The sequence below is a fragment of the Capricornis sumatraensis genome, chromosome 8, assembly GCF_032405125.1.
Source record: "Capricornis sumatraensis isolate serow.1 chromosome 8, serow.2, whole genome shotgun sequence".
Lineage (NCBI taxonomy): Eukaryota > Metazoa > Chordata > Mammalia > Artiodactyla > Bovidae > Capricornis > Capricornis sumatraensis.
Window position 1 is genome coordinate 74585422 of NC_091076.1, and position 27274 is coordinate 74612695.

General features: G+C 52.2%; 1 protein-coding gene across 2 annotated transcripts in view; it reads right to left on the bottom strand.

Moving 5' to 3' along the window:
* TRPV3 (transient receptor potential cation channel subfamily V member 3) overlaps positions 1–27274 on the bottom strand; it is a 30066-nt gene extending 2792 nt beyond the window's left edge. The window contains exons 1-14 of one of the 2 annotated variants that reach the window (XM_068977089.1): positions 27256–27274; positions 23816–23936; positions 19008–19112; positions 18796–18882; positions 17866–18020; positions 16940–17116; positions 13853–13993; positions 11263–11543; positions 8579–8755; positions 7499–7657; positions 6716–6817; positions 5612–5685; positions 3544–3709; positions 1596–1662 (exon numbers count right to left, since the gene is read on the bottom strand). In XM_068977089.1, the coding sequence (XP_068833190.1) occupies positions 1596–1662; positions 3544–3709; positions 5612–5685; positions 6716–6817; positions 7499–7657; positions 8579–8755; positions 11263–11543; positions 13853–13993; positions 16940–17116; positions 17866–18020; positions 18796–18882; positions 19008–19112; positions 23816–23936; positions 27256–27274 (1831 nt within the window). Of the gene's footprint in view, positions 1–1595; positions 1663–3543; positions 3710–5611; positions 5686–6715; positions 6818–7498; positions 7658–8578; positions 8756–11262; positions 11544–13852; positions 13994–16939; positions 17117–17865; positions 18021–18795; positions 18883–19007; positions 19113–23815; positions 23937–27255 lie in introns of those variants that run through there. The other variant, XM_068977091.1, reaches the window with a different exon arrangement.

Here is a 27274-nt window from a genome sequence, read left to right on the forward strand (position 1 = left end):
AAGCCCAAATTCTTCTCTCCCTTCGCTACCCCACTGTTCAGCCCTTGACCAATCAAGGGTTTGCAGAGTTGAAAACTATAATCTATAATCTGTGTGTCCCTGGCTCCTCAACCAGGCTTGGAGCTCCCAACTTCCAGTAGCCTGGGTTGTCTCTCCCAAGACCGGCAGGTCCTGAGTCTCCTCCTAATGCTGTGTGGCACGATCTCTGGCCACAGCCTGAGGCTCTTTCTTCTTTTCTTCCCAATGCACTACAGCAGTGGCTCATGACTTAATGAATGGTGGATGGATGGATGATCAAATTAATCAGTGAGGAAATGGGTGGATGAATAAACAAGCAAGTAAAGGAGCAAATGAATAAGCAAACTGTGACCCAGAGAAGGTACCAGACAGATGGAATCAGCTGCCTAGTCTCAAATGCCAGTGATAACTGGGGGAAAGAACTGGCTTGGGAAAACAAAATCATATCTTTTTAGGCAGAGGCTAGAAGCAAAATCAGGTTGTGCTTTTCCCTCGGTTGTAAACAGGGAGGTTTTTAAGAGGGTTTCCCATCCCTGGTCCCCAGCAGACCAGAGGCTCTCACAGATATATCTGAAGCAATCTATGACAGCAACATGACGTGGAGGGCCGAAGGAGGTTACCTGGATGCATTATTCTACTCCTACCTTTCAAAGACTGTCAGTCACATTTCTGCAAACTTTAGCTTCCCTATCTGTCAGTTTGGGCCAAAAACACCTGTCAAACCTATCCGAAGCCGCAAGGGACACATATGATGGATGTGAAGGTGGGGGGCATACCACACAGTGTGGCCAGATAAAAGCGACCTGGTCAAATCCTGGCGTCTCTAAGCTTCAGTTCTCTTACGATCAGAGATGATGATGACTCCTGCCTTCGCCAATACATTGTGAGAAGTAAAGAGATAATCGTTGTTTTTGTTGTTGTTGTTGTTTTGAAGCAAGGAATCCAACTTTATTTGGAAAGCTAGGCGTCCTAGAAGATGGCAGGCTAGTGCCCCAGCGTATCATCTTATCTGGGTCTGAATGCCAGTTTCTTTTATAGACAGAGAAGAGTAGGAGGTGAGGAAAGTGAAAGTGAAAGTGACGTCGCTCAGTCGTGTCCGACTCTTTGCGACCCCATGGACTGTAGCCTACCAGGCTCCTCTATCCATGGGATTCTCCGGGCAAGGGTACTGGAGTGGGCTGCCATTCCCTTCTCCAGGGAGATAATCATTGTTATTGTTGCTCAGTTGCTAAGTTGTGTCTGACTCTTTGTAACCCCATGAACTGCAGCATGCCAGGCTTCCTTCACTATCTCCTGGAGTTTGCTCAAACTCATGTCCATTGAGTCAGTGATGTTATCTAAGCATCTCATCCTCTGCCCCCCACTTCTCCTCTTGCCCTCAATCTTTCCCAGCACCAGGGTCTTTTCCAGTGAGCTGGCTCTTCATATAGATAATCACTGGGAAATGCTGATCACGGTGAGCATTCCACTGGTGACCGATATAATTGTTGCTGAGGCTCCTGCATGCTCTGTCATGTTACCGTCTATATAAAGGGCTTTACAAATGTGGCAGTTGCTATTATTTGTAAATCATTTACCTACTCCAAATCCAAGTAAGAACACGATATATACAAACAAGAACTTCAGAACATCATGCAAAATGACCTACAAAGAAAGAAACATGATTCAAGGGTAACGTTTGAGCATATATTCGCTATAGATTGAGCTCCTGCTTCCCACTATCTCTCAGGTTTGCACCCCAACCATGCCCTCATTAACTCGGGCCACTCTTCCGTGACCCTCCCCGGATCCTCCTGACACTCCCTCCACAGCTCAGCACTGGGCCCACCTGTTCCAGAAAGACTCTTCTATTCGTCCTCTCCACCCTCCTCCCTCCTAGAATGCAGTCTGTTTCTGTACTTGCTGATACAGGCTGCACATCAGCCCCCCTCCACATAGAATCTCGCACCAGGAATCCTTACTCTTCCTGGGAGTGGCCGTGTGCTGGGGTCTGCTCACACCAGCTCACAAGAGCTGACTGTCACACTCTCGTGAATTTCCTGAGCTGGTTGCTAAGCCAGCCATGACTAAGAATTGGATTGTGTAAACATAATTAAATAAATTACATTAGAAACAAAGATAATAAGTAGTCAAAACATCACTTCCAAATGACGTTACTACATTTTACAATTATTGAGGCTTTTTTTTTCCTTTTTGGCCACTCTTTTTGTGGCTTGCAGGATCTTAGTTTCTAGATCAGAGATTGAAATCGCATCCTCCATAGTGAAAGCCCAGAGTGCTAACCACTGGACTGCCAGGGAAGTCCTAACAATTACCTAGAATTTTAAGGCTATTTACAGCTATTGTAGCCATATGTTGGAAACACTATACAATGATGCTTTACTGTGCATGCTTGCCCGATTCTGTACTCATGTTGGTAACTGGAAATCAGCCATGGTGGGTGATTTACGCCATAGAAACTGGTGAAAGCTACAAGTCAAAGATTGTTGATTGTCTAGACCTGGACCTAAGACAATGATGGAAGAAATGTTAAGGCAGATAAAACTTTAAAAATATACCCTATCTGTGGCTATTATATTGCGAATAGTACAAAACCGTTGATGAAATATTCTTCTAGTATTTGAAGACTATTATTCAATTCAGCACATGAGTGTCTTAGCATCATTGGCAAACAAATTCAGTTTCAACACGTCTTCATTGTTTCCTTTTCATCTTACTCCTTAAAGCAAAGGAAAGGACTTCCCCGGTGGTACAGTGGATAGGAGTCCACCCGCCCATGCAGAGGACACAGGTTCGATCCCTGATCCTGGAAGACCCCACATGCCGTGGAGCAACTAAGCCCATGCGACCAAACTACTGGGCCCATGCTCCAGAGCCCACGAGCCACAACTGCTGAGCCCACATACTGCAACCACTGACGCTTGCGTGTCCTAGAGCTGGTGCACCACAAGAAAAGCCACCGTGATGAGGAACCCTCACACCAAACTAGAGGGTAGCTCCCACTTGCTGCAACTAGAGAAAGTCCATGCGTGGCAACAGAGACCCAGGGTAGCCCCCCAAAAATAGTTTAGTTATTTATTTTTTAAAAGCAAAGGAAAATGTCAGGCAACATTTATATTGGCACAATGTTCACTTGTCAATTGCAACCATAGGTTGGCAACAGATACAAGTTAAACCAAAATCAACAAATTATTTGGTGAGACTCAACTAGCCATGTGGAATTTACAACAAAAAAAGTATTGCATATTTTATTATTATTTGTAACTTGCAGGCTACACCGTCCTTTATATGGTGAACATCTATAATAAGCATATCTACATGTATATATATTATACCTGCATATGTTTCCTCCAAGACCCTGAGCAAGGGCAAAGGGAAACCAAGACATTTGAGAGAAACAGCAGTGGCCTGTCCCTTGGGTGAGTCTTTTTTCCTCTCCAGACCTCAGTTTCCCCATCTGAAGAGTGGGCCTTCTCTGAGGGGCCCCTCCCTGCCCATCTCTGATGCTCAGCATCCCCAACGCACCTTCTGGATCATGACGCTGTACATGCCCATGGACTGGAACCCCCGTGTGTAGTAGAGCATGTTCGCCCAGCCCAGGGCCATGGCCAGCACGAGGCAGGCGAGGTACTCTTTGTAGGCAAACAAGTACAAGAAGACAGACAGTATCACAAGCACAGCTTGGGCAAAACTGTTCAGGAGACACAGGAAACAAGGGCCTTACTTACTTCTCCTCAGCATCAGGGCAGAGATGTCCAAACCCTCCAACCTCCCTTAAACCCTGTTCAATGACCCTGGTGGGTGGTACTGAAGAGATAGCCGAGGCTGCCCTAGACGTGCTGAACGACGTCTAAAACCCAGCCTTGCGGACTGCATCGCCAGATGCAAGTCAGGGCTGGTTGCAGTTGACAAGGACTTTTTAAAGACAGAGTTCCCCAGGGCCCAATAGATTTTGGTTCAGATGGCCCAGGGTGCTTGCCAGGAGGCTGGATGTTTTTTAAATCACCCATGTGATTTGTGATTCCCACAGAGATTGAGGAACTCTGGAGTAGACGAAGGATGCAGTGAAAGATTCCATCTTTAATCAAAATGACAATGGTGACAACATGTATACTCAAACCTCAATCATAACAAAAGTCCCCTATAACCTACTTTGAGAAGTCTTTTAAATAACTACAAGACATGCCATGTAATAGATATGCTAAAAGGAGATTGCACACCAATGCAAACATACCTAACAGTATTGAACTTAAAAATGGTTAAGATGGTTTAACTTTCATGTTACATGCATTAAACCACAATTTTAAAAATTTAAAGTACAATATACACCAAACATACAAGATCAAAACCTACTCCTAAACATTGTCATCAGTTAGGCAGACATCTGGATAGAAACCCTCTCTTGCTTAGAGCATCAGGCAGTCTCCGCGATTATGAAATACCTAACTAGTTAAAGTTGGGACACAGTCAACCTCGATTTTGTGCAGTGAAAAGCAAACATTTGGGTGATCAATGTATTTGGCGCTGAAGTGAGGGAGCATTTTAAACACCTTCCTCCATACGAAGAAAACAACAGAGAAGCAGACGAGCAGGACAAGGCCTTTCATCTGCACCAAAGCCAGTGGCGGTGCAGATGGGTCTTTCTCTGGGATCGTCACACTTTCTTGAAGGTGCCAGGCTCACAAGTGACTTGCCCCATGGGCAGGACTGCACCTGGCCTACTCATTCACTGCAGTGTCGGGGCGCCCCACCCGCCCACAGGGATGGAGAACTCAGTTCATACTTCTGGAAGGCACATGCCTACTTAATAAGACAGCTATTAATAAACAGGTATTTGGAAACATCAGGTCAAGATTCAAGGTGCTACAGACCCACCCAAAGGCTCAGAAGAGGGACTTTGGTGGGGTCCACAGAACCCTGGAGTCCAACGTGCTTCACCCCAAGCCGCAGACCCTGTTCCATTCATGCGGCCACGATGCTGAATCAGCCTTCTGTTGTTTAGAGACAGGGTTACGTAATCCTCTGATATCAGCTGCACATGACCTCATTCAGAGAAGCTGCTGAGCTGGGCTTTCTGACTGGGGCCTACAGTAGTTGATCCCAAACTAGCTTGTGGTGAGGATGACTGGGACACTGGGCTGGCTTCGACATGCCCGTAGCTCCACGTGACTCAGTGATTCACTTCCCTCCTCTGTGCCTCAGTTTCATAAGATCAGACACGGTGACTTCTCAAATCCCTTCCAGCCCTGATCTGCCAGCTTCCAAGACGGCAGCTGGGAGGAACTGGCCTGGAATGTCCCTTCGTTAAAATGTGAACATGCTTTCTCTATGCTGCCTGCCGCCCGGGGCTCTGGGGCAGGGTGTAGTCAGCCCTCCCTGCGGCCAGATGGTGGGCACTGTCCCAGTGTTTTCCGGCCCTCCCCTCTGTGCCTCTCTCAACAGAAGGGAGAGAGGAGGTCCCCGGCCACATGCCTTGGCGTAAGGACTGGGACAGGGTGACACAGAGGGTGGCCACTGCAGAGGGACATAGCAGCCCCATACAGGACCTCGGCCCTGACCGTGAGGTGGTGACCAAGGCGACAGACCCACTTACAAGACAAAGTGAAACCAGGCATCCGAGAGAATGGACTGCAGATCTGACGGTCTCAGCAGGAAGATTGCGATGCCCTGCGGCCAGAAAGGAAAGAAAAGCTGCCCCCTCTCCATGCCCCTCGCTGGAGGACCTGGGGAAGGGGGCATCTCCCCAGGACTAAGACTCAGGAACCAGGGGAATGTGTGAAGGCCCAACCAGAGTCCGAGTGAGGGCTATGGAAACGGACTGGTGCCTGGGGGACAGAGACAACCCCAGGGTAAGAGTGGATGGTCCCCCCAATCTCCTCACATCTCTGACTTTCATCTCCATCCTCACTCCAGAACCCACAAAGCAGCAGGGCCACACAGCTGCCTGCCATTCCCCAAATATGGCCTGGCCTCCCAGCCTCTGAGCCTTTGTACACTGCTCCTCTGACCTGCCCTGTAATACCTTCTCCCCAGTGTCCTCATGCCAACCCCACCCTGCCACAGTTAGTGACATCTCTACCTTCCAGCTTTCCTAACCTCCCCCTATCCCCAAATAAAAGTCACCTCTCTTCTGAACATGGGTCTGACCCCAACATCAGGCCCTTTTCACAGTCTATCTTACAGTCTTGATATCTGTGTCCATGTGAAATTCCTACCAGACTATGACCTCAAAGAGGCCAGATTCCCTCCATCCCTATCAGCTCCCCCAGGGCCCCACAGGTTGAAGGTGTTCAGAATATACCTGTTGACTCATCAGTTGGATGGATGAATGGATCAAATGACAAACAGATGGAAAGAGAGTTGGATGAAGGACGGAAGGGCAATAGGTGGGTGTCTGAATGGATGGATGAGCAGTTGGGTGGATGAGAGATGGCAGGTGATTGGGTGGATGGATGGAGGGAGGGGAAGATGGGAGGGACACTGAGTGGCTGGGAGTGCAGATAAATAGCAGAGAGATGGACAGATGGATGGAGGGATGGATACATGAAGTAGGAAGGATAAGCCTGCTTATTTATGTAAGTCTAAAATTAAAGAGGAAATGAGTCCCCACAGTCCCCCAGCAGTAGTAGCAGACAGAGCTTGCTGCCCTGCCACCTGCCTCTCAGGCCAGACCAGGAGGGCTCAGTGACCCACTCACCTCTTTCACAGAAATGAACATGGCCCAGATGAGCACAAACATCCTTCCTAAGAGCTGCAGCCACCCCATCTTGTGCGTGAGGGCCAAGGGGTGCGGCAGGGCCTACGGAGGAAGGGAGAGGAATGGATAGGTGCAGGGTGCAGAGTGAGGAAGGCAGGGGTAGCGCCCCCTCTGGGGCGACCATGCACGTACGCATGCTGGGCCCTCGAGCTGGACCAGAGGCCAGCATGAAGCCCGTTCTCTGTAAGGGCCAGTGCAGGAAGGGCAGCCCCCAATTCTACAGCGAGAGGCATGATTCAATCCATGCTAACAACTTCCTCCTCCCTCTTGGCACTTGTCTGTCCCATCTGAATCCAGACACTCACGGGGCCCCACCACACAGCCAAAGCCCAGACTCTGTGTCTCACGTGACTGGACAGGAAACTGAGTTCCAGATTGGTGGGAAAGCTTCTCCAAGTGGCCTCCACCTCCTCGCATTTCCTCCCACAGCCGAAACACCCAAACAGCTCCAGATCGAGACCTGGAGCCTGGGCAGGGCCTGGGGCTCCTAATTCCCTGAGCCTCCCTCAGCAGGGGTCCACCTGGGACTAAGCACCTGGGGTTGAGCTCCACTCAGGGCTGGAGACGTATTCCGTGTCCAAGACACTACCAAGCGTGACAATCGGGGGACCCCACGCAAGTCTCTTGGCTTCTCTGGGCCTGTTTCCCCATATGCACGTGGGATGGATCCCATCTCCTGCAGCTCTAACCACCTCATCCCCCACTTCAAGGGGCCCAACATACCTCCTCCTCCCGGGGGCGGTAGTAAGAGACGAGGGTCAGGGTGATGTTGTAGAAGAAATAGAAGCAGAAGGACAGGAAGAACATGTACTTGGCGAACTTCTTCCACTTCATATGCAGCAGCGTGTGCAGGGGCTCCAGGGTCAGCATCTCATGCCGGTTCTGGGGAGAGAACAGCACCGGTCACCATGGAGATGAGAGGGAGGGAGGGACCATTTTCAAAGGGCCCTCATTTCAAAGGGAACTCTGAGTCAGCAGTGCCCCGGCAGAAGGGGCCAATGAACTGGTTTGGCTGGAAATGTTGGGAGGGTAATTTCCAGCTCCTGAGGCCCCAGTGCAACCAGGCACAGCCAAACGCCACAGGAGCCTGGTGCTTTTGGCAAGAGGATCTGATGCACGGTGGGGAGTGAGGGCTAGAAGTGGGGCCAGGGCCACGACTGGGGTTCTGGCCCCTCCTGGGCCCCCCTTCACTGTGTGACCCTTGGAAAACCCTTGACCCTTTCTGGGCCTCATTGTCCTCTTCCATAAAACTGATTGCAATCCCTGCCCTACCAGTCAGGCTGCTGTGAGAGGCCAGGGAGACCCCAAGCAAGGCAGGCTCTGGGAGGCACAAGTCTTGGTAAAATATAAAAGATGTGTTGCCTTTGTTCCCCCAAGAGCCAAAAACTTCCCACTGCTGATCCTTCCTTTTCTCCTTCAGCTTCACTGACCTCCCTGCCTCGCCTCCTCCAGAAAGACCTCCCTGATTGCTCCAACTGCACACTCCCTGACCCCCATTCGAGGCCAGGTTTGGGGAAGAGGGGATTCTAAGCTCAGCCATAAGGAACCAGTAAGAGGAGTTGGGGGAAAACAAGATGGAGAAGATCTACACCCCCATCCCCACCCTGCCCAGAATTACCGGGCCAGGAACCCCTCCGCAGGGTCAGCTGCGAACAGGTGTCCCCAGCACCTGCCCCACCCACTGAGGCTAAGGAATGGGGGCAGCAGACACATCCAGCAAGTAGAATGGGGTCTCCCAGGGCCCCTGGCCTGACTCCCAGCCTGCTGCCTCCTGTCTTCCCCCAGCCCAGCCGGGAGACCCACGTCGATGTTGGTGTTGTAGACAATGATCTCCAGCACCGAGTTGTCGGTCGTGGTGTCCACGTTGGTGAGGTCATACAGCGAGGATGACACGGGCCCGTACGCCCAGTCGGTGAACTTCCTGGACAGGCTCCGAAGCCGCTTGTCCTTGATCTCACGGCTGAGGATGTACTTCAGGATCTGGGAACAGGAAGAGGAACAACTGTCAACCAGTGGACAGGGCCTGGGGCCAGCACAGCTTGGCCCTCCACCCCCACAACAGACAGGGCCTGGGAAGGGTCTCCCACGAGAGCATGGCCGAGCGCCTGCTGCTGTGACCCCTGGGCCCCGCTTTATCTGTGGAATGAGCACAAAGCTTGCTGACCTGCACGTTGCACCAGAGACTGTGAATGCCAGAGACAAAGGGGTGAAGGCCCTCTGCACACTTCAGAGAGCTGCACAATCAATCAGCTCACAGATCCTTCCACCGGCTGGGGAGTCTGTTCAGGGAAGAATCTAGGAACTGACCATTTTGAGAAGTAATTTCTCTTTGACCTGAGCTTGAGTTAGAAGTTTCTCCAGCTTTCACATCCCATTCTCAGTCAAGACCCTGCCAGTTGAGGCTCACTGCCCTGGCCAGTCAGGGAATGGTGCAAGACACCAGCCTTGGGAATTCCTGGGCAATCTAGTGTTTAAGACTCTGAGCTTCCAACACAGGGGCATGGGTTTGATCCCTGGTCAGGGAACTAAAATCCCACATGCCGCATGGCGCAGTCAAAAGAAGATTAAAAAATTAAATTTTTTTGAAAAATTAAGAAGCGCCAGGGCTTCCCTGGTGGTTCAGACAGTAAAAGAATCTGCCTGCAATCCAGGAGCTTCAATCCCTGGGTCAGGAAGATCCCCCAAAGAAGGGTATGGCTACCCACACCAGTATTCTTGCCTGGAGAATTCCATGGACAGAGAGCCTGGTGGGCTACAGTCCACAGGGTTGCAGAGTCAGATATGACTGAGCAACTAACACACCAGAAGCCACCAGGCTTTTTCGGAGAGATTCGTGAAACCTAGGTCAGCTAGCCTTGCTCTCTGCTGAATGTTAGAGTTACTAGGTCAATTTAAAATTCCCACACCACTGACTAATTCAATCCAGATCTCTGAGGATGGGGACACCCAGTCATCTGCATGTTGTAAAGCTTCCTGGGTGGTCCCAAAGTGCAAGGGAGATGGAGAGTTTACTAGTTCCCCAAAGCAAGCCCTGGGGACCACAAGATGTGGCAGGACTTCCTGGGGCACCAACCCAAGGCCCAGGAAGAGAGTCCTGATGGGGAATACAATGTCAGGGCCCTGATCTCACGTGACCCAATGGGATTCCCACGTCATCTCACACGAGAGCCTAGTCACTACAGACCAGGCAGGGAGCTTCTGGGGACAGGGTACGTCTCCCCTTCCTGCACCCCAGCCTAGAAGAATCCAAGGGCAGGGACTGTGTCCTAAGCATGTCCTAAGCATCTCTATTCCCAGCAGTGACCAACTTGAGCAGCATCCAGAAAGATGTCCAAAGAACAGTGAGTGAAGGAGAGGAGGGGAGTGGGAAGGGTGTGGGGGACTCCCCAAGACTGACAGGAGTGTTTGGGGTACGGGGAGGGCATATTTTCCTTCAGGGAACCAGGGGGTCATGAAGCCAGGCTGCATGCAGGAAGCTTCATCTTGGGCTCCCCAGGGACTTCATATGTCACAGTGGTCCTTGGAGAAAGTTCCAACTTGGCAACCACAATCTGACCCTCCTCAAAGCCCCCAGGAAAACTGTGTTCTTGGGGTGGGCAGGAGACCGGGGAGGCAGGCATACACACAACTGCTCCTTTATCCGAGCTGTTCTTCCTCCCCTCTCCTCCCGCAGAGAATGAAAAGGTCCCTTGTGGGCACCAGCCCTGAGCACTGGGACGGAACCCAAGGCCCTCAGGGCAGCGCCTCCCTCAGCAGCGGCCCTGAGGCTGGCACAGCTGTGCCACCAGGGCTGCTCAACAGCCTCTCCCCCACCACACCCCCACCCCCATGCAGCACCCGCTTGCAGCCTCCCCAGAGCCTTGATCCCCTCCCAGGGCTCAAGATGTGAAGGCAGAAGAGGCTCTGCTGTGACCCCAGCCCCAACCTGAGTCCTAACCTTGAAATCGGACCAAGCCACGGCTCCAGCTACTTGGAGAGACGAAAGCCCTCCCCAGCTGAGTCTTCACCAAGGCTCCCAGTTAATCTGAGTTCCTTGGCCCTCATCTCAAGGGCGCAAATGGCCACCAGCCACCTCGTCCTCCACTGGGGACTTGGCTCCATGTTTCAACCTGACAGACAGGCTGGGGTCTCCCCAGAGTCAGGGGGCAGCAGCACATTGGCTCTGTATCCAGAGCACACATTCTGGGCCTCCTGTCCTCACAAGAGGCTGAAGGCTCCGAGGGTCAGACACTCAGCCTTCGCATGAGTGCCTCGCCACCCAGGAATCCTCAGCCACAGAGCTTACATCACTGCAGCCCTAAGGCTCCTTCACCCTGGCCCAGGCGACGGGGTCCCAGGACAGGAGACAGAAACCCAGAGTGTCAGGGCCTGAAGTCCTGAGGGTGGGCCCACGAGCTGCCTGGCCAAGGCTCTGTGTGCTTAGCCACTCAGAAGAGCCCCCACGGGGGCGCACCTGGTGCCCTCCCGCCTGCCCCCACCTCGCCCACCTCGGCCTTGCCCATCTTGGCGGCCAGCTGCAGGGACGTGAGGCCATCGTTGTTGCGCGTGGTCTCCAGCTCCCAGGTGCCGCTCCTCAGCAGGATCATGTCATACATGCGTTTGACGAAGTCATTCTGCGTCTTGAAGTCCTCGGCCACGGTCACCAGGGCGTGGAGGATGTTGTTTCCCCGCGAGTCCTGTGAGGTAATGTCCGTCTGCTCATTCTCCATCAGCATCTGCACAATCTCAGGCTGGTTCGTACAGGCTGCCAGGGCCAGGGGTGTCTCGCCTAGGGGAGGGGGGCACAGGGGCTCGGTTCTCTCCTGGGCCAGAGCTTGACTTGGATCCTAGTCAAGATCTAAGATCCAGACCTTTGATCACCAAGGTCTAGGACTGGGGCTTCTCCTGACCGTCTCAGTGGGAGTGGGAGACTGACGTCGGATCATTGCTTCGACCTCCTAATGGGTCTCCCTGCTACCACCCTGGCCCTCCAACCCTATCCTCAGCACAGCAGCCAGAGTGCTCCTGTTAACACAAAAGGCTCGCTTCACCCAGAACAAAAGCTCAGGTTCCAACAACAGCTTACAAGGCTCTTCTGACATCATCTCCTCCACTCCCTCCCTACTCACTCCCCTCCAGCCACAAAGGCCTCTTCCTTTCCCCGCCCCCCTCCCCAGCACACACAGGTGTTTTTCTACCTCAGGGCCTTTGCACATTCTGTTCCCTCTGCCAGGTGTGCTGTTCCTTCTGCTGAATCACTTCCTCCCTCACTACCTCTGAGTCTTTGCTCAAACATCACCTGCTCAACGAATCACCCTAACTGCCCTGTTTAAAACTGAAACCCACTGCCTTCCTGCCCCGGAACTCCTGATCGCCTTCCCTTGGTTTCCTAGGCTGTGCTCAGTCGTGTCCGACTCTTCTAGACTGCATGGACTGTAGCCCGCCAGGCTCCTCTGTCCATAGGATTCTCCAGGCAAGAATACTGGAGTGGGTTGCCATGTCCTCCTCCAGGGGGTCTTCTCCAGGGACTGAACCTGCATCTCCTGCATTGGCAGGTGGATTCTTTACCACTGAGCCACCTGGGAAGCCCTCCCCTTGCTTTACTTTTTTTTTCAACAGCACTTATTATTTTCTAACCTACTACATAATATTCTTAGTTATCATGTTTATTATTGATGGTCTCTCTTCCATCTAGAATGGAAGTTCCATGAGGGTAGAGTCTTGGTTCTGTTCACAGACATATTTCAAATACCTAGAACAATGCCTGGCAGTAAATGACAAATGGTTATTGAGAAAAGAGAAGGCAAGTGACTCACAGATGGTGACACAGCAAAGCGGGGGACAGAATCAGGGCTGGACATTGGGTCTCATGCTGTTTCCCTGCCAGTCTCCATCCTGTCTCCTCTCCTCATCCCACCTGACAAAGGTTTCCTAGCCAGGTCTGACCAGAGGCTGCCCAGACCCATCTAGTCCTGTAGGCTAACTAGTCCTGCAGGTTAAAAACAGTGATAATAACAAAAAACACCCAGAAGAGAAAACCAGATCCATGGCGATCAATTGTAGGAAGAGGAGTTAACTACAAAGTTGTGCTTGGAAATTTTTTGGTGGGATGTAGCTCTTTGTTCCCTGTCCTGATCACAGCGGTGGTTACACAACTGTATGCGTTTGTGGAAATGAACAGGACTCTACATTAAAATGAGTAACTTCATTGTATCTAAATTACATATATTAAATTTTTTATTTTTCATCTGGGATAAGGCTTCCTTGATGGCCCAGATGGTAGAGAATCTGCCTGCAATGCCGGAGACCCAGGTTCCATCCCTGGGCTGGGAAGAGCCCTTGGAGAAGCAAATGGCTACTCATTCCAGTATTTTTGCCTAGAGAATTCCATGGACAGAGGAGCCTGGCGGGCTACAGTCCATGGGTCGCAGAGGGTTGAACACAACTGAACAGCTTAACACAACACAGCCTAACCCCAATTGTTTTTGGACTCCCTAGAGTGTCAGCCAGGGAATTTTCATCTTCTCACTTTTTCCTCCTTGTTGCAGTCCTGAGAGGCACTAGACACAGGGAACAGAGGCCAGACCTGGTAGCCTGAACGCCTACATTAGCTCCTTGCTACACTGGGACAAGCTATTTCCCTTCTCAGAACCTGTCTCCTCTCCCATCAACTAGGGTTTAAACTGGCTTCTCTCCTTGCCCTCCCTCCCGGTCCTGGTTCCCTGCAGAGGACTGCTCGGGTGAATGCCTATGTCCCCTCTAAGACCCCCAGGGGACACTTCTGGAATGCAGGCTCCCCCATCTTCCCCACGACTCCGCTGCTTCCTCCCTGGTCCAGCCTGGTGGTCCCATTCGGATACATCAGCCCCTGCCGCCTCCCTGCTCACAGCTCTGTCCTCCAGGGTTCTCCCACAAAACCCAGCAGGCAGAGGCTGGCAGTGGGGTCTCCAGCCCTCAGTCTGCTAGCGCCGTTCTCAGGGAAGGAGCCAAGCCCCGCCCTCCGCCCCCTCCCGGACCCCGGACCCCGGACCCCGGACCCAGGACCCCGGACCCCGGACCCAGGACCCCGGACCCCAACCTGGGCGGGCGCGCACCCACCGAAGTAGAAGCCTTCGTGCTGGTACTTGGGGTTGAAGAAGACCCCCTTGGCGTGGGCGTTGACGTCCGCCCCAGCCGCGATGAGCACTGCGGTGATATCTCCTTGCCGCCGCTCGATGGCGATGTTGAGCGCCGTCTGCCCTGTGGACCGGACCGGGTGGGTGAGGGGCGCTCAGCGGCTGGGACCCGGGTACCACACCCTCTCCATGGACCATGGAGAAATACTAGCTGCCTGTCTGGTCGGCGTCGCCCAGCTACCAAGAGTCCCAGCTTCATTCTTTGCTTCATTCACTCTTGCCTAGAAGCAAGGATTATCCTTGGAGCATCTGTTCTGTGCTCCACTGGGGACACAACGGCACAGGGCTATAGCTTTAATTCTTGTCCTCTGGAAGCTCACAGTCTCCCTGAAAATTTAGTGCTACGATGGGGGCTGTGGTACCCAGAGGTGCTCTTAACACAACCTGGAGGACTGGGGTGCTTCCCAGAAGTGGCCTCTCAGCTGGGATCACGAAAGTGTAGCCAGGCTGGGTAGGGCCAACTCAAAGCCTCCTAACTCAGGATAAGAGGTTAGAACTTCAGGGACTTAACCAGTGGTCTGGTGGCCGACTCCATGCTATCAGTGCAGGGGGCCTGGGTTTAACCCCTGGTCAGGGGACTAGATCCCAAATGCTACAACTAAGACCTGGGACAGTCAAATAAGTAAATATTACATACTTTTTTTAAAAAAAGAAGTTAGAATTTTATCTTAAAGGCTACAGGAAGGTGTAAAGGCACTGAAGCAGGGAAGTGACATGACCAAAGTCTGGGGTTTTGTACATATATGTTTCAGATCACTCTGGCTGCAAAATTGGAAGATGCATTAAAAGGAGCCCAGATGTGTGAAGAGCTGTCCATCCAGTGCACCAAAGATCCTTAGGAGGAAGAGTCCTCAGGATGGTCAGTGGGGTTTGGAGGAGGCGTGCCTCAGGCCAGATCCAGGCATCTAGCCTGGGTGCTGGGTGCACAGTGCCCTGATGACTAAGAGAGAGAACAGGGGAGAAGAGGCAGGGAGGGGGCAGGGGGACATTGACCCTGTTAGTGGAGCCTAGAGAAACTCCACCCCACTCCAGTCCTCTTGCCTGGAAAATCCCGTGGGCAAGGAGCCTGGTAGGCTGCAGTCCATGGGGTCGCTAAGAGTCTGACACGACTGAGTGACTTCACTTTCACTTTTCACCTTCATACACTGGAGAAGGCAATGGCAACCCACTCCAGTGTTCTTGCCTGGAGAATCCCAGGGATGGGGGAGCCTGTTGGGCTGCCATCTTTGGGGTTGCACAGAGTTGGATATGACTGAAGCGACTTAGCAGCAGCAGCAGCAGAGAACCTCCAGACAGAGGGGACTGGAAGCCTGGGGGGTAGGGAGGTCTCGGAACTTTCTACCAGAAATAGCATTTTCCAAAGAGCTGTTATCATGCCATACATAAAAATTAAGCCTGGTGGATTAAAAAAACTAAGAGTTTTTAAAAACTGGTAAATTGTTTGTAAACTAAACTTTTAATTAATTTATTTATTTTAATTGGAGGATAATTACTTTACAATATTGTGACTTTTTGCAGGGAAAACCTTCTTAAGCAAAATCCAAAATGCAGAAACCATAAAGAAAAAAACTGATATATTTGCTTACATAAAAATTAAACACATTTCTGTGTTTCAAAAGACATCTTATAGAAAGTGAAACAAGTGATAGACTGGAGGAAATATTTGAGATGTATAAAAGAGCCAATGTGTTTTTAAGAGTCCATAATGGATTAAGAGCTGCTACAAATCAATAAAAAAACAAGCAGCCTAAAAGAAAATGGAGAAAAGATTATTAACAAGTACCTCGCAGGGAAGAAAACACACACAGCCAATACAGAAAATGAAAGATATTTGGAATCAGTGGTAATCAGGAAGAGGAAATTTTGAACTTAATGATTTAACACTTTTCACCCACCAGACTGGCAAAAACCAATAATAGTAATAATATTTATATACATAAATAGATACACATAAATAAAATTACTTTATCCCATGACAAAAGTTAAATTCCCAAGCCAGATTCCCACCTGCAAAAAGCTGACATGTTTAGCACCCATGACATATCAGCAAAATGACATCAAGTTATTCTTGGGCCAGTCATTTGTGTCACAAGCATATCATAAGATCCTAACAGGATGTTTATTGACTCCAAAAAATCAAAGACACACCTTACTGATAATCCACAATGGATTTCCTGAGCAGGAAACATCTCAAGTTTGGTCTCATTGTCCCCTCTCCAGCCCACCTCAGAGAGAAGCCATAAAACCAAGACCCACATGGGGCTGTAATAATGATAATGACAATTTGACTTCCCTAGTAGTCCAGTGGCTAAGATTTTATGCTCCCAGTGCGGGGGGGCCTGGGTTCAATCCTTGGTGGGGGAACTAGATCCCACATAGACCACAGCTAAAGATCTCACATGCCACAACTAAATTTCCCATGTGCTGCAACTAAGACCAGGAACAATAAAAATAAATACTTTTTTAAATGGAGTGTCTTATATTTTAGACATGGTGCCTATGACATGTTTTTTTGAAAAAATTACGATGATGACAGTACTACCAGTTGCCATGTGTTAGCCCTGCCCAGTTCCCTAGCCTCATCTCCAGCCTTCTTGCCATCACTCAGCTGCGTCAAGCTCAGTCCTATCTTGGGCTTCTGCTCTTGCTTTGTCCTGGAGCCTTATCATGCTGGCTTCGGGTGCTCTCTGACCACCCATACTAAAGTTGCCCATGACCAATCACTTTTGATGACATTATCTTTTCTGTTTGTTTTTTTTTAACTTTCCTTTTCATAACGATTTCCATCGGTTTTTAAATTACCTTATTTAGAGCCAAGAAGCTTCATCTGGTCTTGTTCAGTCCTGTGCTCTGGGGCCAAAAGCACTGCCTGGCACATGGTCAGTGGTCCAGAGTGTTTGTAGAATGAAGGAAGGTGCTGGGCACCATGTTAAGTGCTTTGGGCTTCAGAGACAGCAGTGCTTGTGTGTGACATGATTCCCCCCCACCCCTCTGCCCCACAGGCAAGTACCTTCATAGGCCTCCTCCGTGTACTCGGCATTGATGAACCTGTCTAGGATGTCATTTTCCTCAGCAAAGGCAAGAAGGATCTGCACGATCTCCTTGGTGCTGGGGTTGATGTTTAACAAGGCCTTCATCAGGCAGGTCTTCCCCGTGTCCAAGGCTGTCAGCTTGTGCATGAGGAAGTCTGCAGGCAGGAGGGCAGGATGGAGCCACAGTACAGTGGGGCCCCGGCTGCCCTTGGCCCTCCCAGCCCGGAGGAGGGGAGACTGGATTGTGGGGGCTGCAGCCCCAGACCGCAAGACCCTGCCCAGGCCCTCTGCTGAGCTCCCTGCCCCAAGCTCCTCCCCTCCCTCTCTCCTGTCCAGTTCTTCCTTCTCCAGCCCCCTCGCTGGCCCCTCCTCCTCCTGGGTGAGTTACCTAAGTCTTATCAGAGACCTTTTGCCCTTGGCCTTCTGCATCATCTCCCTGGTAGGGGGCAGTCCCACCCACTGCCTGACTTCCCATTGTCCATCTCAGAAATCTCAAGCCCACCACCCCTCACCCTGGTTGCTTACACATAGAGCTAGCCACCTCCCTTTAACTCTCTACTTCCCTGGTCCCCAAGACGGCTCAGGCCCCACCAGCCACCAAGTCTCCTAAGTCCAAGTGGCACCACCCTGGATTCACTCCTCACGTCTTTGAGTCCACGAAGAGTTGTTCATTTCCCAGGCCCGCTGCTGGGGTCCCAGCTCTGCCTGAACAGTGGTCTTCTCCAGATTTATCCCCATCCTCTGCCGAGTAGCCAGACCACGACCACCACCTATCTAAGCCCTTCCATGGCTCCCCATTGCCCTCCGAATCAGGTTCGAAGTCGCCAGCTCAGCATTGAAGGCTGGAGGGCAGGGCGAGGGGTGGGGAGAGGGAGGGAGGTGGACGGCGGGGGCGCGCACTGACCAGGCACATCCAGGCTGTGGCGCCGCTTGCAAAGCTCCTGCAGCTCCCCCAGCAGCTCCAGCAGCTCCTCCACGCAGCCCTCCGACACTGCCGTAAAGATCCGTTTCTTCAGCCGCTTCTTTTTGCGCCTTTGCTCTTCCTTGGCCAGGTTTGCACTGAGGCCAGAAAATGTTTCCAGCTCACAACATGTGCACCGCCCCTCCCCAGGGTCTCACCTTCCTCCGACAGAGCCACTGTGCCCACAGGCTTTGCCCACGGGGCGCTGCACCAGTATTTACATCTGCACGTGCCCATCACAATGCCTGACCTCCCCTCCCTTAGTGCTGGTGGAAGGGGTGGGGGGGATTCGTGCGCTGCTCCCCTTCTAATCCAAAGGCAATCACGTTTTAGCAGACTGTATCTCTGGTTCCACGTTGTAATGATCAGGAAAGATCCGTACCTAACTGTTCATTGTGAAGACCTCAAAAGCATGAGATCACAGGAAGAGAAATTGCACCTTCATATTTTGTGTTGTTTGAGTATTTTTAATATATTCAAATATCTCTCTCCCGACCCCCACCCTCGAAATAGGCAGCTGTAGTAACACATTGCTGCGTAGTCCTTCTCTGTGTGTGTGTTCTTGTAAAACACGCATTAATGTTTGATGGTTGCATGCATGGATTTTTAGTTTAAGTATATGGCATTGCACTAAGTTCTCATTCTGTTGCATGTTGTTATTCCGGTATTTTATGATGAATGGATATTACTTTTATAAAATGTAATAACCCTCCCTTCCCCCAAAAAATGACCTACATGCCTCTGCCATGGGCCCAGACATATGTTGCAGCACTCAGCAGTGGCGGCCTCTTTCTCTCTTCTGCAGGGTCCTGGTGCCTGCCCCTCTAGCACTGCCTGGGGGCACAGTGGGAGGAGAGGAAGGGCCTGGCTCACCTGGGACTGTTGGGATTGGACGGGGTCTCTGTCACGTCATCCTGAGGAGATTGTGGGGAATCCATGTCATCACAGTTCCCAGAGACACTGGAGGGGAGTGGGAAGGGACAGGTTTTTAAATGGACAATGGCAGCATGCCACAGCCAGGCCTGGCCGTGTGGCCCAGGGCAAGTCCCTGCCTACCCGCTGGAGCCAAGGGCTGGAGTACTCACCATTGCCGGATGTTGGAGTCCATGGGCTTAGAGAAGATGGGGGGAGAGGTCTTGGCAACCGTGGGGTTGGGCTCGAACCCTTCTATCTCCAGGAAGAAGTGTGCACTGGCAGGAAACCCAAACAAGCCCATTAGAGCTGGGGCAGGGCTTGTTCACCTGTGTGTCCTACAGCCCTGCTGCCAAGGGTGCCCACCTCGCTGAGTGGTCACTCCTGGTCAGGCCCAGACAAGCCTGGAAGGCTCAGAGCTAGTCCAGAAATGAGGCATAAGCGAGGTGAGGGCAGGGCTCACTGATACATTGGCCCCCCCTTCCTGTCTCCTGCCCATCAAAAGGAACCTTCTGACTTAGAATCAAATGATTCTTCCAAAAGAGAGGGGCAAACCCCTGGTTAAGAGCCTAAGGCCAGGGTTCTAGGCTGCCTCTGCCTCTCCTGTTGTGTGGCCCCAGTGTGGCCCCACTCACTTTCTCTGGGTCAAGTGTCCTCACCTAGAGAGACTGGGCTAGATGCTCCCTAAGGCCTGGACTCAGGAGCAGCGCTGCTCCAGAGCTGTCTCCTTCTATCAGACCGTCCAGCTGAAATGGGCATCAGAGACCACCCTATGCAATCAATCACCTTCCTCTGCACCCCTGCAGTCCCCCAAACTGTCACCCTAAAGTTGTCCCCATGCCACTATGGCACCTCTGACCCAGCGACTACAGACACATCTGATAGCAGCTCAGCCCCAAAACATCCCGGCTGAGATGTGCTGACTCTCCAGGCAGAGCCGGACGACTCTCACACCGGCAGCTCTTTCCCCAGTCGGTCCAGCCCCTGCCCTTCCTCTATTCCACCCTACCTCTCTGGGCTCAGTAGCGCATTTACTAGCAGACATTTACACGTACAATCTGCCAAGCACCATTTTAGGAGCTGGGAACACTGTGGTGAACAAGTAGACAAAAATGCCTCCCCTTGCAAAGCTCCTGTTCCAGTAGGTTGGTAAGAAGAGGCCAGGTTACAGCACAGTGAAGCCACTGCTTTCCTTGCTCTAGACAACAACACACTGTCTTTCGGCTGTAAGTTCTTGCGTGGCGGGAACTACAATTGCAGCATCCTAAGTCTCTAGAACCCAACCCTGATCGTGATACTCAGAAGACCTAATAATGGATGAGTGTAAGGATGGATAGGTGCAAGATAAATGAGTTGATAAAAGAATGACTGGTTGCACAGATGAGTGGATGGCTGAATAGGTAGGTAGATGATGGATAGTGGGAAGGATGAATGGATGGATGGATGGATGAGGAATGAATACTTGGCTGGATAAACAGGTGGACAGATGGAGAGACCAATAAGGAAACAGACCAACACAACCTTGAACTGTAAACTGTGGGAGGTTACTTCCCTCAACAGGAAGATGAAGGCTGTGACTGAGAAAGGAGGTCTTCAGTGTCTGGGAAGGAGGGTAATGAAAGTTGAGCTACAAAGGACCCAGTTGTGGGTCAGGAGCTAACTCCTGGGACGGCCTGTCCCACACCTGCCCTGCTTGCCGCTGTACGTGCCATATCTCATCCGCCAGCGTCAGCAGACGTCAAGATCTTGGCCAGGTGACATCCTGGCTCCTGACCCGCAGCAGCTGCCCTTTGTTTACTCCTATCTTTGACCCAGCCCAAAAGCAGCCACCACCCACGTGTTGTTAACACAAGTAGGCAGACAGCCCTGCATCTTTTCTCCTGCATTTCTATTCCTTTGAAGGCAGAGAACGATCCCTAGGCAACTCCTGGGCTGGGGAGGACTCTCTTACTTTGTCCCATGGACAGCCCAAGGGCTCTGAGCTTCAGGGCCAGCGCCTCTATAGCCTTTGGCCTGTGCCTACGTCCCTGAGCAAGGCAAGGCCCAGGGGACAGGAACCCCAGCAGCTTCTCACAGAGAGGAGCATGATGCTTCAGGAAAAGCTCCAGGTCCAAAAATTTCCTTCAGATCTGGAGTTTTGGGTGCCTCCAATTTCACCGTTAATACATATTTCCTTAGCAGTCAGAGCTGCCATCTTTACTTATATATAATATTTAATTTTTTTTTCTTTGTAAACCTGTGTCCTATACTCAGTTCTGAGGGAGATGCCTAAATCTTTGGGGTCTGGGGAGAAGTAGGCATGTGAGGGCCCTCAAAAAGCCTTGGCAAGGAGAAGGGATCACCTATTTGGAAGACCAAGGTCACACCTCACACCAAGCCCTTGACTGGGCAGGGGTCATGGGCAGACCTGAGCCTGGAACTAAGTTCATGAACCAGGCTGGGCCCAGAACGGCAGCCGGACTACACGAAGAACCTGGGATCTTCCTAGAACGCTGTCCTCAGTCCTTCTCTGAGGTCCAAACCTCCCCTGGGAAAGTGAGAGGGGAGGGCAGGGGGACGGGAGGCAGGAAGCTTAAGGCAAAGATTTTGCTGCTCTAGGACTTGCCTGGCAGACCAGGAATTCAGACTGTGCTTAATGCAGGGAATGGGGGTTTGATCCCTGATTGGGGTACTAAGATCCCACTTGCCGTGAGGGGAAAAAAAAAAAACCACCAGGTATCTCTGCTCCTACTCAGGCAAGCCTCTCCAGAAACAGGCTTCCCCCACAGGCCTCTGACACCTGTCTGACCTCCACGTCCACCCAGTCTTCTCTCTAATGCTCCAGACTGGAGCTTCCACCGAGTGTGCCACTAGTACCTCTCAGCCAGCATTTCACACCTGAACTTGGCTCTTTCCTCCTGGCCTTGCTCCTGCTCCTCTGAAGTACTGATGTCAGAGACAGCCCTGTCATCCATCCGGGTCCCCCCATCAGAACTGAAAATGTCTCTCAGTCCTCCTTCTCCCTCCCCTCCCATAGTTGATACTTCAGACTCCATGATGCTAATACCTCTTTGATCCCTGCCTGCTTCTCCATGCCTCACAGGCTAACCCCCTATCACCTGGGCAACAATCACAACAGACTCCCCTTTGATCCATCATCCACGAAGATCACCCAGAGTATCATTGCTGCTGCTGCTAAGTCGTTTCAGTCATGTCCAACTCTGTGCGACCCCGTAGACAGCAGCCCACCAGGCTCCTCTGTCCCTGGGATTCTCCAGGCAAGAATACTGAAGTGGGTTGACATTTCCTTCTCCAATGCACACACGCATGCTAAATTGCTTCAGTTGTGTCCGACTCTGTGCAACCCCATGGACAGCAGCCCACCAGGCTCCTCTGTCCACAGGGTTCTTTAGGCAAGAATACTGGAGTGGGTTGCCATTTCCTTCTCCAAGAGTATCATTTCCACAATGCAAACCTCGCCATGCCCTCCCTCTCACACAAAAGCCCTCCATAGCTCCCCACTGCCCCCAAGGTATCCAATCTAAACTGACAGCCAAGACCCAGCCTCAGAGGGGCTCATCTCCCCCACCTACCCAGCACTTTAGCCACATGGGACTCCTCACTGGTTCCTGCCCCAAGCCCTGCCCTTGCCCTTGCCCCTCCCCAAGAGAAAGGGATGCTCTTTCCCTTCCTGTCTACCCGCCATCATCCACAGTAACAGCAGCTCTCCTACAAAGTACCCACAGAATCAGAACAACCAGCCCCTCCTCAGGCCCAGCACACCCTCTCTCCAGGCCACTCCCCGCATTCTCACTGGGGCCCCCCTCACCATCCAAACTGTGAGCAGAGGTGGGTGTTCTTTCTCTCATGCCCCAGTCTCCCCAGCCTGGGCCCAGCCCTGGGCCTGGTGCTCGAAAGACCTCAGCAATTATCACTCAACCAACAGAAGGGAAAGCACCAAGCTCACCTCGGCCTAAGACGGGCCTGGGACAGGGTAAAGGAGGTGGGGCAAATGGGCCAAGCCAGACCAGGGCCCACTCGGGTCCAAGGGAAGCACAGCTGGGGTGAGGGAGGGCACTCAGGTTGAAAGTGAGAGTGTCAGTCACTCAGTCGTGTCTGACTCTGCAACTCCATGGACTGTGGCCCACCAGGCTCCTCTGCCCATGGCATTCTCCAGGCAAGAATATTGGAGTGGGTTGCCATGCCCTCCTCCAGGGGATCTTCCTGATCCCAGGATCAAACCCAGGTCTCCCCCATTGCAAGCAGATTCTTTACTGGAGCCATTACTCAGGCTGAAGGGCACCAAATCAGCTGAGGGGGGCGGGGGGACTGCAATGGGGTCAGTTCAGGGGCCAGCTGTGACCCCAGAGAAGTACTGTCTCTGCTCCCACCTCCCCCGTGTCCTCACCTGGAAAGTGGTCATAACTGTCCCGGCCCTGCCCCATTCCCAGGGGCCCTGGGGAGTGACAATGACAATAACAAGAAAGACAAAGTTCAAGGCAATAAAACACCATCAGGGCCAACAAGTTCTGTGGAGTGAACCATCACTCTGTGGACTGGTGTCCCCCTTACACAGGTGGAGTTGAAGAGCTTGAATTACCTGGCTGGGCACCCAGTGGCTGTGAAAGCCCCCCAGTGGACATGGAAAATGTACCCAGGAAGGGGCCCCTGCCAACCTGGAATTTCCACCCACTTTTCAGCTCCTTGTCTCAAGATGACTTCCAGCAACTCCCCGCCTCCCCAGAAACCTTTCTGAATGTTTCTGCCTCGGTGCCCCAGTCCCTCCAGTCGTACTGACCTCTCCAGCTCAGCCCCAGAGTATGCAGGGCTCCCCGCTACACACACATACATCCCTACTTATACCTGGCTGGGCACCAGGCCACCCAGATGAGACGAGAATGGAGTCTCAGGTCCACCCCCAGCAAGTGCTCCCTGAAAGTGGGCACCAGGCCCCTCCCATGCCTCTCACCGCAGCACCCAGGCCCAAACCTACTGGCCCTACCTCTTTTTGGTGGGGGTGACCTCTGATGGCCTCTTCTCCTGCAGGATGGCAGGGTTCACAAAGGGGATGGTGGCTCTTCTGCCTGTGAGGGGCACCATCTCCTTGGGGTGGGCGTTCATGGCTGGAACACAATTGCAGTGCAGATGCTCAGGTTGAGGGGACAGGGAGGAGCTTCAGGGGGGTTTTCAGACCATGTGGCCCCTGCTTATACCCCCTAGGATGGGACGCTCATTCTATCTTTCCAGGCTGCCAACCCTGCATAGGGTTGACGTCCCTGTTGGCTCAGATGGTAAAGAGTCTGCCTGGAGTGCAGGAGACCCGGGTTCGATCCCTGAGTCAGAAAGGTGCCCTGGAGAAGGGCATAGCAACCCACTCCAGTATTCTTGTCTGGGAAATCCTGTAGACAGAGGAGCCTGGCGGGCTACAGTCCATGGAGTCACAAAAAGTCGGACATGACTGAGTGACTCACACAACTGTGCATAGACAGTCCCTGCAGTTTCTCTTGCTCCCTGCTTCAGCACCCCTGCTCCTGGGGGTCCGAGGAGAGCCCATCAGAGCTTCCAGGTAGAGACCACCAGGCCCTGACCTCTCTAGTCATCTGCCCCAGCCCCACCCATCTCCAGGTAGATTCCTGAGAATTAACTCTGCTTTTTAAATGTCTCAGGATCTGTGTTCAGAATGCTCCTTGACAGAGCAGGACTGTCACCTCCTTTGTTCTAGACACTATGCTCCTAGTAACACAGCCCAGATCTCTCTGGTTTTTTAATTTCTCACACCCCTTGTGCTCTCTTGTGCTAACACACAGACCATCTTTCTTCCCTCCCCAAAGCTGAGTGTAACCAGTCTGGTGGCTATCTGTCCATTGGAGGAACCAGCTGAGCCTCACCCAGCTCAGCCCAGACTTGTCTCACTGATGCTCATATGGGCTGGACCCTATGTTGGGCTGGAGGAAGTACTGGAAAGAGGAACTGATATGTCTTCCAAGGAAACTGAAAGGAACTTAGAGGTTTCTGTGTGGAAGGGGAGGCCTGTCCAGGCAGAGGGGATAGCCTGAGCAAAGACCAAGGGTCAAGAAAGTTCAGCAAGGAACAAGGAGCTGGTGTGACTGGACCCCTGGGCAGTAAGAGGCTTGAGAGCATGTTGGGCCTGGAACAGCAGCAAGAGTTGGCTGAACCTGAGGGCAGGGGGGACGTGAGAGGGATCTGGGTCTTATAGGAGACAGCACGAGGGAGAGGGAGGAGACCAGAGGCCACGAGGAGGCTGCCGCCGGGGCCAGCCGGCTGGGGGTGGTGGGCTGGCCGTAGAGGAAGAGGCAGACAGCGGAAAGGGTTGTGTGGATAGGAGGTGACTCTGCAGTTAGCTTGAGCCACCCTCAGAGACACGGAGAGGCCAGAGGGGGTGATTTCTATAAGAAGAGCCCAGTTGGGTGGAGGGGCGCCATGGGTCATCCTGACCCACACAGGAGAGCTCTCTGGAGGAGGTGTCTGGATTGTGGTGTGTTCAGACTGTGTGTATGTCGCTCAGTCATGTCTGACTCTTTGCAACCCCATGAACTGTAGCCCACCAGGCTCCTCTGCTCACGGAATTCTCCAGGCAAGAATATTGGAATGGGTTGCCATTCCCTTCTCCAGGGAATCTTCCCAACCCAGGGATGGAACCCAGGTTTCCTGCATTGTAGGCAGATTCTTTACCGTCTGAGCCACCAAGGAAGCCTGATACGTAGAATTACACTACTGCAATGATTTTATGTTGCATTTTTAGCCATATACGTTTTGTTGGAGGCCTGGTTACAGACTGGGTGTTATAAGAGACTACAGTCTTATAAATTAGACAAGATATAAGCAATGGATCGAGTGACACTGACAAAGACATAGAGCAGCAGGGAGGCACAAGGCACAGACAAATCTGAAAACAAATTAAAGCAGCGATCAATCAGTTTAAGGGGAAGATTTTCCTTACCCTGGAAAACAGATCTAAACCAGTATTTTTTAAGATAGAAACCATAAGATTATAACCACATCTATGAGTTCACTCAGTCCTCTATAACTCATCCTTTCTGTTAACAGCTTTATGAAGCCATCAGTTTTCCCATTAGAATTATTTGCACTGCTCTGAAAATCTCTCTTATAAATCTTCTTGAAGGGGAGGCATTTTTGCAGAGGCATCAGAGTGAAACCATAGGTATCTAAAATGACAGAAAGACTTAAGAAGGCACGTTTAAAGCAACCAGGTTACTGCTGATGCAGATATTCTAGAGACTATATGGAATTCTGATGTGTCCTGGTAAAGCGTTCAGTCATAATTCTAGTTATTATCTGAAAGTACTGTGCATCACAGCATAACCTGGTTCAGACTGTGGTGAGGTCTAGAAATGAGAGAGCCTCATTACCACCCCGCCTCCCCCCCACTAAACATGAGCAGCCCTGAAAGAGGGGAGGAGAAGGGGGTGGGGGCAGGGGGCATCAGCCCTGGAGTGCAGGCACCTTGAGGCAGGGAGCTCCGAGGGGGCGCCTCAGGCATTCCATTAAGAAAGACCCATCAGCACCAGGTCCCTGGCCATATCCACAGTCACACCACCTCCATCAGCCCAAAGCGACCTGTGGACAGACGGGGCTAAAGGCTGGGCTGGGCCAACACTGGAAGAGAGGAATGGAGGGCAAGTCTCTTATCCCTCCCTGAGACTCAGTTTTCCCTTCTGAGAAATGGGCTAAAGGGTCTCCTATGTCTTTCACCTATGACCTCTGGCTGCTCCATCTCCTCTGCCCTGGCCAGTGAGTGTAGGGCAGTCCCTGCCCAAGCAGGAGAGGGTCAGGAGAACTACGGCTGGGGAGACTGCAGCAGCTATAATTAGCTGCCTGAGTCACCTCGTAAGCCTGTGTTCTCACCTGCTGGACTCTCACGGGCCTGGCCCTCCCTCTCTCAGGGATTGGGCTTCCTCACCTGGGAAGTGCCTCCCAAGCCCCAGCACTGACTAGAATGGCCTTTCCTGGGAGATGGTGCAGGCCCAGGGCCACAGGGCCCACCCCCATCCCGGGCTTGCTGGTTCAGCCCCTATGAGACACCTGGGCCCCATTCCTCTCAGGCTCTGGGGCCTTCTCATCCCATCCTGAGCTCCCATCACACTGCTGCCCTGGAGTTCACATCCCCAGGGCCTGCTAGAGGTGTCAGGAGCCTCCTTCACCTCTGCCCTGGGCAGCTATGAGTGTCCGCCCTCCCTGAAACCCCCAAACCTCAGTGGAAGGTGCCCACTTCCATCAGAGCCTGTGCTCTCCCACACTCCCAGTGGCCAAGAGCTCACGTCCAACTTTGCCTCCCCTGCTAGAGGCCCAAGCTTTCTCCCAGTCCCAGCTGAGGCCAATCAGCAAAGGGCAGCCATGCCCCAGAGGGACCCCTGAGGTCCTCACTCTGGGCCCCCTGGGACCTTGGAGAGCACTCAATACCTGTGCGGCAAAGACTCAT